General features: G+C 43.5%; 1 protein-coding gene across 1 annotated transcript in view; it reads right to left on the minus strand.

The window, feature by feature from the left end:
- Positions 1 to 8,925: 8,925 nt before the first annotated feature.
- The window catches only part of EIF3E (eukaryotic translation initiation factor 3 subunit E), a 62,323-nt gene continuing 58,018 nt past the window's right edge, over positions 8,926 to 13,230 (minus strand). Inside the window, exon 13 of the mRNA XM_024194488.3 lies at positions 8,926 to 9,103. Coding sequence (XP_024050256.1) covers positions 9,065 to 9,103 — 39 coding nt within the window. The 3' untranslated portion in view covers positions 8,926 to 9,064. The remainder of the gene's footprint in view (positions 9,104 to 13,230) is intronic.

Here is a 13,230-nt window from a genome sequence, read left to right on the forward strand (position 1 = left end):
AACCTGCTGCCTATTAATTTCATAAGGTGGCCCCTAGTTCTTGTGTTATGAGAAGGCGTAAATAATACTTCCTTATTTACTTTCTCCACACCAGTCATGATTTTATAGAGACCTCAGTCATATCCTCCCTTAGTCGTCTCTTTTCCAACCTGAAAAGTCCTGGTCTTATTAATTTCTCCTGATACGGAAGCCATTCCACACCTCTAATAATTTTTTTGCCCTTTTCTGAACCTTTTCCAATTCCAATATATCTTTTTTGAGATGGGGCGGCCACATCTGCACACAGTATCAAGATGTGGGTGTAACATGGATTTATATAGAGGCAATATGATATTCTCTGTCTTATATATCCCTTTCTTAATGATTCCCAACATTCTGTTCGCTTTTTTGACTGCTGCTGCACATTGAGTGGATATTTTCAGAGAACTATCCACAGTGACTCCTAGATCTCTTTGTTGAGTGGTAACAGCTAATTCAGACCCCATCATTTTACATGTATAGTTGGGATTGTTTTCCAATGTGCATTACTTTGCATTTATCAACATTGAATTTCATCTGCCGTTTTGTTGCCCAGTCATCTAGTTTTGAAAGATCCTTTTGTAGTTCTTTGAAGTCTGCCTGGGACTTAATTATCTTGAGTAGTCTTGTATCATCTAAAAATTTTGCCACCTCACTGGTTACCCCTTTTCCCAGATCATTTATGAATATGTTGAACCAGACTGGTCCCAGTACAGACCCCTGGGGGACACCAATATTCACCTCTCTCCATTCTGAAAACTGACCATTTATTCCTACCCTTTATTTCCTATCTTTTAACCAGTTACCAATCCATGAGAGGACCCTCCCTCTATCCCATGACAGCTTACTTTGCTTAAGAGCCTTTGGTGAGGGACCTTGTGAAAGGGTTTCTGAAACTCTAAGTTCACTATATCCACTGAATCCCCCTTGTCCACATGCTTGTTGACCCCTCAAAGAATTCTAGTAGATTGGTGAGGCATGATTTCCCTTTACAAAAACCATATTGACTCTTCCACAACCAATTCTGTTCATCTACGTGTCTGATAATTTTGATTCCATGAGGAACCTTTTGCTGGTTGGGTGTGACAGCAATGAGTACCACTCCATTGGATGGTGGAAGGCTGTTATAACCACTAGGTGGACTCTAAGAGAGCTTATGAACAACCCTGATCTTTTTAGTGCCAGTGCATGATGTGTGGAAGAGTCACAGATGTTGGGGAGATTTGTTGGGACTTACACCAAATCCAAAATCTGGGCCATTTTTGCAGGTAAATACACCAGGTTGAGGATTTTCTGCTGTATAATACCACTTCTTGCACCTCCATTGAACAGGAGCTCTCTAGATGGTGGAACCAAGAAGGAACCATGCCTTAAGGCGGAGAATCACCAGGTTGGGTTGTAAGGTATGTCTTCTGTTCTGCAAGAGAAGATGAGGAGTGACCGGGAGAGAGCTTGGTGGGCACATCGCAAGTTGTGACAGGTAAGGGTACCAGGTCTGTCTTGGCCATGTTGGAGCGATCAGAATGATGTGTGCGCCATCTCTTTTTGTCTTCAGCAGGATCTTCAATAGGCGGGGGGAAGGTGTAAAAGAGGTCCCCACCCCAGGGGAGGAGGAGAGTATTGCCAAGGGAGTGATGTCCTATCTCCACTCTGGAGCAGTAGCGTGGACATTTCTTGTTCAGGTATGTGGCGAACAAGTCTGTGGTCTGTGTTCCCCACTGCCTGAATAGATTGTGAAGTACTACTGGATCTAGCTCCCATTCATGGTCATGCAGGAATTTTCAACTGAGACTGTCCACCATCAAGTTCTATGTATCCAGGAGGTAGGCTGCTGAGAGTGTGATATTGTGGGAGATACACCAGTTCCACAGTCTCCTCGCTTTCACAGAGGTGGGGAAGACTGGGCTCCTCCTCATCGATTTATGTAGAACATACAGGCAACATTTTCTGTTAGGACTTTTATGTGTGACCCTCTGATCAGTGGGAGGAAATGGGCACAGGCATTCTTGACCACCCTTAGCTCATTTGTACATAAACATTTTCGTAGTTTTTCAAAAAATTGTTTTTTCCTTTAAAATTGACATATGAAAGAAAACTTTAAGGTCTCTAAGTAGTTCACACAGCTGATGTTGCACTCAACACTAGAGACAACAGAGAAAGAATTTGACAAGCAGCATTGCAGCCTGTTCTTTTGTTGATATGCACCTCATTGAAGATCATGGGATCAAAGAACAGGAACTATTTATAGGAGAATGACTGCACTGCACCTTTAAGTGGGGAGGTTGAGGGGGCATTGTTCAGCTTGCTGGGGAAGACTGAACAGTGTGGGGGGATAAGAAGTCAGAAGCTGTTGCAAAAGGGGAAATGGGTCAGTGGTGCAATGCTGACTCATCCCTTGGGACGGGAAGGTTGAAAAGTGGCAAGCCTGGGCAGCAGAAGCCCTTTTTCCATGGAGTAGGGCAGGCAGCACCGAGCCCCTGAGTTTTAGATAGCAAAATACCAAGTTTGGTCAAGGCCAGCTGTGGACATTGCACTAGCCACCCCCTTTTAGTGGAGCTGGGAAGGAATATTTCCCTCACCATCAGATCGGCCTCGGTGGTATGTGTGTGGGGGAGGAGGGGGTGTTTCACCTTCCCCACAGCGAGTTTGGGGGGGGGGGGGCTTTGTTAGCATGAGATATGAAGGGCAGTAGATTCTACCTCGCAATTCATTACATAAGCATGGGGTGGAGGTCCAGTGCAGGTACTCCATAGGGAAGGGATACAGTGACCGGATAAATGGCTTGGTAAGGGACTTAAAAAGAAGGTACTGGTTAAAGGAACAAAAAGGGGATGAGGGTGTTCAGGGCTCCTATGAACAGTACAGCAGGGAGCCCACCCCGCTTTCTTATAAACCACCGTAACCCTCGGGGGTTGGATGAATGGTAAGGTCCCAGCAACGGGTTGGTGGGAGGTCCTGGATGGAAAAAAGAGGAGCTGGTGGAAGCCCCCCAGGTAGATATTGAATGAACATGGGGTTATCTGCACTGTACCCTTTTATCAGGCGAGTAGTCCCAGACATCTAATAATAAAGTCACGGCCTGATTAAAACCACATCAAGTGTCTCCTGTCTTCCTTTCGATAGAGCCAGACAATAGCTCCAACACAGCATTTCTTTTATGAGATGGAACACAACAAAACTGTTCACAAAGGTCATCATAATAGGGAGAATATTTTTAGAGATGACCATTTTTTCTTCTGATAGGAAGAAAAATGTTGGCCATTTCCCTGATGTTTACAAAAAAAATTCCAATTTAATCTCTGGTTTAAAAATGCTTTAATTATACAATCATGCTTTTTTTTAAAAATTGTATTATCAAACAGGGATGACTGTAGAGCAATCTGGATTGCTCTACAGCTAGTATTTTGGATTGTAATTATACAGAATGAAGCAGTGGCTTAGTTTTAATTAATTTCTCAAGGGAAAACTTAAAATCACAAGAAACAATGGGATACAGGAAAAAATAAGAATGGGGAATCCAGTCCTGCAAAGCCTTACTCCGCTCAGTAAGCCCTGGACTACACTATGGGGTAAGGTCAAATTTAGCCGCGTTAGGTCGATTTAAAAATGAATGCGTCCACCCAACCAACCCCGTTCCGTCGACCTAAAGAGCTCTTAAAATCGACTTCTGTACTCCTCCCCGGCAAGGGAAGTAGTGCTAAAATCGACTTTGCTGGGTCGAATTTGGGGTAGTGCGGACGCAAATCGACGGTATTGGGCTCCGGGAGCTATCCCATAGTGACCGCTCTGGACAGCATATTGAACTCCGATGCACTAGCCAGGTACACAGGAAAAGCCCCAGGAACTTTTGAATTTCATTTCCTGTTTGGTCAGAGTGGCGAACTCAGCAGCACAGGTGACCATGCAGTCCCCCTACACTCCCGCTATCATCTTCTTCCCTGAGGTTATCGCAGATTAGAAGGCGAAAAAAACGCACTTGTGATGACATGTTTTCCAAGCTCATGCAGTCCTCCCACACTGATAGAGCACAGCTTAATGCATGGAGGCATTCAGTGGCAGAGGCCAGGAAAGAATTAAGTGAGCGCGAAGAGCAGAGGCAGGACGCAATGCTGAGGCTAATGGGGGAGCAAACGGACATGATGAAGCGTCTGTTGAAGCTGCAGGAAAGCCAAGAAGAGCACAGACCCCCTGCTGCATCCACTGTATAACCGCCTACCCTTCTCCCCATGTTCCATAGCCTCCTCACCCAGACGCCCAAGAACGCGGGGGGTGGGGGGGAGAGGAGGCTCCAGGCACCCAGCCACTCCACTCCAGAGGATGGCTCAAGCAACAGAAGGTTGTCATTCAAACAGTTTGATTTTTAGTGTGGCTACAATAAGCAATGTGGCCTTGTCCTTCCGTCCTCCCCCACCCGGGCTACGTTGTCTGTTATCTCATTTTTTTTTTAATTAAGAAAGAAAGAATTCATGGTTTCAAAACAATAGTTACTTTATTTCAAAGGTGAGAGGGTGGTTGGTTTACAGGGAATTAAAAATCAACAAAGGGGGTGGGTTTGCATCAAAGAGAAAAACACACAACTGTCACACCGAAGCATGGCCAGTCATGAAACTGGTTTTCAAAGCCTCTCTGATGCGCAGCACGTCTTGCTGTGCTCTTCTAATCACCCTGATGTCTGTCACGAAACAATTGTCTGCTGTTGCTTTCACGGACGGGCGACTGACGACATGTACCCAAAACTACCCACGACAATGTTTTTGCCCCATCAGGCATTGGGAGCTTAACCCAGAATTCCAATGGGCAGCGGAGACTGCGGGATAGCTACCCACAGTGCACCACTCCGTAAGTCGATGCTAGCCACGGTAGTGAGGACGCACTCCGCCGACTGAATGCGCTTAGTGTGGACATACGCAATAGACTGTATAAAATCGATTTCTAAAAATCGACCTAATTTTGTAGTGTAGACATACCCTAAGACTTGTGGGATCAGGCTCTGATTTTATCATAGGCCTGAATTTTATAAGCGGTTTTGCATAGGTGAACTTTTGTGCCTGTGAGAAACTGCTTGCATGACTGGGTGCCCTATTGAATAGTCTTTGTTCTGTACCAAGGTTATTGACACAAGCTTATTACTAGTAAGAGCAATAAGGCCTGAAGAAATCACTTGTTAATCACTTCTCCTCCCACTCACCCATGCTTATTCAAATTCCAAACTACACATGCCTCCGCTTTAAAATTGTCAATGTAAATTGAGAACTTTTCTTACAAAAACCACCTACTAGATATTGATTTATTTCCTTTTTTTATCTACCAAGATCGGAATGATTTTTCCTTCTGCATCTTTGGTATCATCTGTGAGCACCAGTTACAAGTTTGCCAATTTTCTCTCCAGGTGCATGTGTACTAGCAGTTCAGTGGAGGTTTGTATCCCAGCCATATCAACTTAGCGACTATGGACGTGCCCTAAGCAAGAGCAGGAATTACTCAAGAATCAGCATCTCCAGTATGGTATTGATGTCATGTGACCAGAACAACAATTAAGTGTGTGAATATGTTTAGGTTGGCATAAATCCACTCTTTTCATATTACATGGGCTGCTTTTGTAAGGCCACATAAGTAATCAGTTGAATGAGCTGTCTATTCACTTATACAGTTATTTTAATAAATTTATTTTGATTTATTACTGCAATAAAAGTAGGTATACACATATTGTCTCCTCTTCTGCGGAACAATATGATCTGACTAGAATATGACTAGCAACATGTGCTTTGAGATTCTTATATATAAGGTGTTACCATAGTGAAATATTATATGGGACCTCAAGACCCTGTCTTTATCTCACTCCTCCAGGGTCCATGGCTTCTAAAACTTTGCTATAGACTCTGTAGTATATTAGTATAACCCAGGCAGTATGGCTCTCTATCCCTCCTTTTACTTGACAGTCCACCTAAAGAGATTTGCGTCTGCTGTAACCTTGAGCTACTGAACCTATTTTTTTTTTTTAGCTCAGGCACTATAAGCTCACACTTTTAGACCCAGAAGTCCTGATTGAATGCTTGCTGCAGTCAACCCTCCCAGGGCATATAGGTCCCACTTGTAACCATCATTCCTGACTCAGGTAGTGGCAGCAGAGATTTAACCCATGCATGACATCTGGATTGAAAAGCAGGTGATTGCTGCCTGAGCTAAAGCTCAACGGTTGCAGCAGACAAGCTTCTGTATGTGATGTAGTCAACAGAAGGCGACAGAACCACACTATTTGCTTGGATTACAGTAAGCACATTCTAGTTAAGTTTGCAGAGATCTCCATGTCTTCCACTTCATCAGGCAGCATCAGAAAAAGGACAACCCTGTGTCCATGACTGAAGCAAAAATCAGGAATAGGCCCCAGAGAAAGAAATGTTTACACCTCATTAAAAAACAATAAAGGACATAAATTATGCACACAAACACTGGTTTCAACCATCAATATCTGAAGACAGGATGTTCAACTGTTTACTCTTCAGCCATCTGAAATTTCCACTAAGCTTACAGGTAGAATATGGCTGCAATGGATTTGGGTAGAAGATGTGTCTCCTGAAAAGGTCTGCTTTAGGCAGATGTCCATATGACTAGCAGGAAAGGGATCAGAAGCAAAGACCAGCCTCATTAGACAAGCAGGAGGTGAGACTGGCAATTGGGTGAAGAGCAGGAACTAAGTAGATCAGTGGTGGGCTACCTGCGGCCGGTGGGCCGCATGCAGTCGATCAGGGTAATCTGATTGCGGGCCACGAGACATTTTGCTGATGTTGACCGTCCGCAGGCATGGCCCCCCGTGGCTCCCAGTGGCAGCAGTTCACCATTCCCAGCCAACGGGAGCTGCGGGAAGCAGCAGCCAGCACGTCCCTGCGGCCGCAGCTTCCATTCGCCGGGAATGGCAAACTGTGGCCACTGGGAGCTACGGGGGGGCCGTGCCTGCGGACGGTCAACATCAGCAAAATGTCTCGCGGCCCGCAATCAGATTACCTTGACGGGCCATAGGTTGCCCGCCACTGAAGTAGAGGGTCCATGCAGCAAGCACAGGCTAACGAGATGGCTCCAAGTCTTTCACGGAGGTCAAAGATTCCGTGACTTTCCAGGACCTCTGGCGCAAGTGACCGCACGGTCACCTGAGCAGCACCGACAGGGACCCGGGTGGCTACCCTTGCCCCACGCCCCCCCAGGACCTAAGATTTAGTCAGGGATATTTATTGTACAAGTCATGGACAGGTCACGGGCCATTAATTTTTGTTTATTACCTGTGACCTATCCGTGACTTTTAATAAAAATACCCATGACTAAATTGCAGCCTTACTAATGAGTATATCACTTTGCTTTGTTCACTAGCTACTCTCCGAATGAGTCAATTTATGATTTTGATAGTTGATGCTCTCAATGGGCAGGTCCCAGACTCTCCCTTCTATGATCATGACCTCCAGAGACAATTCCAAGGGATAAATGAATTCAAAAACATGGATGAGATTAGCAACACATCACAAATTCTGGAAATTGAGGTAGAGGAGCATAAAAGCATATTTGGCAATATCAAAATGTTTTGTGAATTTAAGTTTTGCCAAATTGTTTTGACCAAAAAGCTAGAAATTTTCAGAAAACATCCAAATAATTTGGCATATTTGAAATGAAACATTTTTAGTTCAAAACAAATTGTTTTAGAAATTGCCTTCAGTTTTATTTAACAATTCAAAAATATTTGAAAAAATGCTTGAAATCAAAATGAAATGTTTTGTTTTGAAATTTCTGTTCAATCTGAAATAATTCACCAAAAAGTAAAAAAAATTCAATTTGACCCAAAACACTTTTTTCAATTTTTTAGAATGGCCAATAAATTAAAAAGAAAAAAAAATCAGTTATTTGCACAGCTCTAACTTAGACCATTTTGCATTTACATTATCTAAGACTGATACTACTCACAAGCGTATAAAGAAAACTAGATAGTCAAGCCATGCATATGGAAAGCTGAAAGTATGAATATCATATCCAACCCAGAGAAGAAGGGTAGAGCACAAGAAAACAGATGACTCCAAGTTGAGGCAGCCATAAAAGCATTCCAAGAGATAATAGCTCCCTCCCCCTCACACACACCAAAGGGCAAACTAGTATTGCTATGAAGAGGGACAATAGGTGAGGAGACAGAAAACGTATTATTTGCTTCAAGTGGTGCTTACTCTCCCTCTTCAGAACTGAAAGATTCTGTTCTTACTTCATATTAGAAGCTACAGCAAATTTACAGGATTCAGCACATTACATGCTCAGGAAGTAAGACGACAGAGCAAAGTGGGTAGAGCTTATGTTTACATTGGGAAGTGCGATAGTGGTCTTCCCTCCTCTTTCCAGGTAGGAAGAATCATAGCATAACAATGCTGCTTTTATTGCAGAAGGCAGAAGAGGACTGATATTCTAGCTTTAAATTACTCTTAGCAGTATTACTGAGTTTAACTCAAATCCAATTCCATAATCCTCCAGAAGTTTCACTGTACCTTCCTACAGAATATGAAGCCTCAGTCGACATTCTGCCTAAAGGTGTCATGTCAGGTATGGAATATAGGCAACATACTCTAGGGTTGTCCGACAGTTTGTACCATTCAGGAATGTGCTTTTAACAGTCTCTTGTCTTGGATCCATAATCCATAGTTCTATCTGATGATGTGACTATTCGCAATATAAAAAGAAATAAATAGCTAGAAATAGAATTTCCATGTTTCCAAACAGAGATGGATGCAAAAATATATTTGATCTTATCCCAAGTGGAACTTGCAGCCTATTGTAAAAAGGTAGTCAACATTTAAATTTTAATTTAAAAAACTGGAAAAATTGAACTATATTGTAGCAAATTTTTTAAACATGTAACTACTCAAATTATAAAGCTACAAAGACAGTTAAAAGAACCCAATTTTATTCAGCTCATTATGTATTGCAAATTCCCAGAATTAGCTCTTTGAGAAAAGGTACATAATATATTTATCTTCTCCTCTCAAATGAAAATTTGATATTCCCCCCCCTCAGAACTGTTTCAGTAGAAGCCGGAGTCTTGAGTAGCCCAGTTAGGTGCCTAAAAATATATAAAACAAAAAATTAAGGATCAGCAGGAAAAGAGGAAGCCGTTTGTTTACATGAGCCACTGAAATGTTAACAGCATATACTATATTGTTATTTGTAATAACTTTTTAAAATAACCTATTCATAAAGTTAGATGGTTGCTTCTGTAAATACCACCCACCAGGAATCAGTTTAATAATTAGTCAAGTCATAATACATGGATAAATGAACTGCTTAAACGTTTATCAGCACCACAGTGTTTAATAGTGATTCACTTCTCCATACAATATTTTTAAAGTTAAAGTAAACCTGTTGTGACATTCTTGTTCTATTAACACAGTTACATTGCCAAAGATTTTTCCTTGGTTCAGAAAGGCAGGAAACAGAAAGTATTTCGGAACTGTCCTGAAGTGTCTCAAAGTAACAAATAATTTGGCACTATTTACAAAATTGTATTACTTAACCTTTTACACGATTTTCTACAGTATTAAACAAATCTACCTTAGTTTGTCAGAATGGTCCCTTCAGTATATTTTCAGCCTTAGTGACAAATGCCAATTAAAATTTTAATATTTTGTATTTTTTTAGCTTTAGTAGGAATTTTGGAAAAATCTGTTTATCTATGGGTTTTCTCCAGAACATAACCATATCATGTAAGAATGTCCCAAGTAAATTAAAATCAATATAGCACGATCCCTGGTGGACCTCATCTAGTCTTCTGCTTTTCTCTCTTCCTTCAACATAAGAGGCTTGGGAGCATAGACACTGGCTTCCTCCTTTCCCCGGGGGTGCTCAAGGAAGTTTTTGTAAAGTGTAGGGGACAATTTCCTGGTGCAAGTGCTGGAGGAACCAACTAGGGGCAGAGCTCTTCTTGACCTGTTGCTCACAAACCGGGAAGAATTAGTAGGGGAAGCAAAAGTGGATGGGAACCTGGGAGGCAGTGACCATGAGATGGTCAAGTTCAGGATCCTGACAAGGAAGAAAGGAGAGCAGCAGAATACGGACCCTGGACTTCAGAAAAGCAGACTTTGACTCCCTCAGGGAACAGATGGGCAGGATCCCCTGGGAGAACAACATGAGGGGGAAAGGAGTCCAGGAGAGCTGTCTGTATTTTAAAGAATCCTTATTGCGGTTGCAGGAACAAACCATCCCAACGTGTAGAAAGAATAGTAAATATGGCAGGCGACCAGCTTGGCTTAACAGTGAAATCCTTGCTGACCTTAAACGCAAGAAAGAAGTTTACAAGAAGTGGAAGCTTGGACAAATGACCAGGGAGGAGTATAAAAATATTGCTTAGGCATGCAGGAGTGAGATCAGGAAGGCCAAATCACACTTGGAGTTGCAGCTAGCAAGATATGTTAAGAGTAACAGGAAGGGTTTCTTCAGGTATGTTAGCAACAAGAAGGAAGTCATGGAAAGTGTGGGCCCCTTACTGAACGAGGGAGGCAACCTAGTGACAGAGGATGTGGAAAAAGCTAATGTACTCAATGCTTTTTTTGCCTCTATCTTCACGAACATGGTCAGCTCCCAGACTGCTGCACTGTGCAGCACAGCATGGGGAAGAGGTGACCAGCGTTCTGTGGAGAAAGAAGTGGTTCAGGACTATTTAGAAAAGCTGGACGAGCACAAGTCCATGGGACCGGATGTGCTGCATCTGACAGTGCTAAAGGAGTTGGCGGATGTGATTGCGGAGCCATTGGCCCTTATTTTTGAAAACTCCTGGCAATCGGGGGAGGTCCCGGATGACTGGAAAAAGGCTAATGTAGTGCATCTTTGAAAAAGGGAAGGAGGAGGATCTGGGGAACACCAGGCCATTCAGCCTCACCTCAGTCCCTGGAAAAATCATGGAGCAGGTCCTCAAGGAATCAATTCTGAAGCACTTAGAGGAGAGGAAAGTAATCAGGAACAGTCAGCATGGATTCATCAAGGGCAAGTCATGCCTGACTAACCAAATTGCCTTCTATGACAAGATAACTGGCTCTGTGGATGAGGAGAAAGCAGTGGACGTGTTATTCCTTGACTTTAGCAAAGCTTTTGATACGGTCTCCCACAGTATTTTTGCCGGCAAGTTAAAGAAGTATGGGCTGGATAAATGTACTATAAGGTGGACAGAAAGCTGGCTAGATCACTGGGCTCAACGGGTAGTGATCAATGGCTCCATGTCTAGTTGGCAGCCGGTATCAAGTGGAATGCCCCAAGGGTTGGTCCTGGGGCCGGTTTTGTTCAATATCTTCATTAATGATCTAGAGGATGGTGTGGAGTGCACCCTCAGCAAGTTTGCAGAAGACACTAAACTGGGAGGAGTGGTAGATACGCTGGAGAGTAGAGATAGGATACAGAGGGATCTAGACAAATTAGAGGATTGGGCCAAAAGAAATCTGATGAGGTTCAACAAGGCCAAGTACAGAGTCCTGCACTTAGGACGGAAGAATCCCATGCACTGCTACAGACTAGGGACCGAATGGCTAGGCAGCAGTTCTGCAGAAAAAGACCTACGGGTTACAGTGGATGAGAAGCTGGATATAAGTCAACAGTGTGCCCTTGTTGCCAAGAAGGCTAATGGCATTTTGGGCTGTGTAAGTAGGGGCATTGCCAGCAGATCGAGGGACATGATCATTGCCCTATATTCAACATTGGTGAAGCCTCATCTGGAGTACTGTGTCCAGTTTTGGGCCCCACACTACAAGAAGGATGTGGAAAAATTGGAAACAGTCCAGCAGAGGGCAATAAAAATCATTAGGGGGACACATGACTTATGAGGAGAGTCTGAGGAACCGGGATTATTTAGTCTGCAGAAGAGAAGAATGAGGGGGGAGATTTGATAGCTGCTTTCAACTACCTGAAAGGGGGTTCCAAAGAGGATGGATCTAGAATGTTCTCAGTGGTACCAGATGACAGAACAAGGAGTAATGGTCTCAAGTTGCAGTGGGGGGGCGTTTAGGTTAGATATTAGAAAAACTTTTTCACTAGGAGGGTGGTGAAGCATTGGAATGGGTTACCTAGGTAGGTGGTGGAATCTCCTTCCTTAGAGGTTTTTAAGGTCAGGCTTGACAAAGCCCTGGCTGGGACAATTTAGTTGGGGATTGGTCCTTCTTTGAGCAGGGGGTTGGACTAGATGACCTTCTGAGGTCCCTTCCAACCCTGATATTCTATGATTCTAACCCCCACTCAGCCCCAGGCCCCACACCCGCCAGCTGACTGCAGTGGGTGGGAGGCGCTGGGAGGGAGAGAGAGGAGTTGATCGGCCGGGCCACTGGCAGGAGAGGGGTGCGTGTGTGTGGGCGGGAGGGGGGAATGGGAAGAAAGCTGGCTGCCGGTGGATGTTAGGCACCCGCTAATTTTTTTCTGTGGGCTGGAGCACCTATGGAGGCGGTGCCTATGCTTGGGAGGTCAAGAAAGTGTCAAGATAGTTAAGCCTATCAATAATACCTCTAGTCCTTAATTAAACTGACTCAGACTGAGTCCTAGAATTTTACACAACCATTCAATTTCCACGTTTTAACGTCAGTCTCATTTTTTCTTCAGGTGCATGGCTGCCCACAGATTAAGGGAGGTTTGTATTCCAACCATAACAATTTAGGGTATGTCTACACACTGCAGTCTGACACCTCTGGCCCACAACAGCAGACTTGACCCTCTCACCTTGCAAGGTCCTAGAGCACGGGCTCCAACCACAGCCTGGACTTCTATATTGCAAATAAGCAGACCTCTAGCCTGAGCCCGAGTCAGCTAGCATGGGCCAGCCGTGGGTTTTTAATTGTAGTGTAGACATACCTTGAACGACTAAAGTGTCCACCAAGCAAAAGCAGGAGTTACTAAAGAACTGGCATCTCCAGTATGGTAGCAAATAATATCACACAACCAGGATGACCTTGCTAACTCAGTGTATAAATATATTTAGGTTAGCATAAATCCACCCTTTTTCATGTGAGATAGATGCTTCTGTAATGCCACATCAGGAATCAATTTAATGAATTGCCTATTCCCCTATAAAGTACAAGAGGGCATTGTTAAATGAGGACGAGAACCAAAACAGAGAATGGAAAGAGGGATATGGAACTATGTGAGGGGTGAAAGGAAGAGCTAGAAGAATAAAGTAGGGATATAAGAGATGAAAGAAAGCAGGAACTATTGCCCACT

Source organism: Terrapene carolina, unplaced genomic scaffold, assembly GCF_002925995.2.
Source record: "Terrapene carolina triunguis isolate 2854851 unplaced genomic scaffold, T_m_triunguis-2.0 Scaffold58, whole genome shotgun sequence".
Lineage (NCBI taxonomy): Eukaryota > Metazoa > Chordata > Testudines > Emydidae > Terrapene > Terrapene triunguis.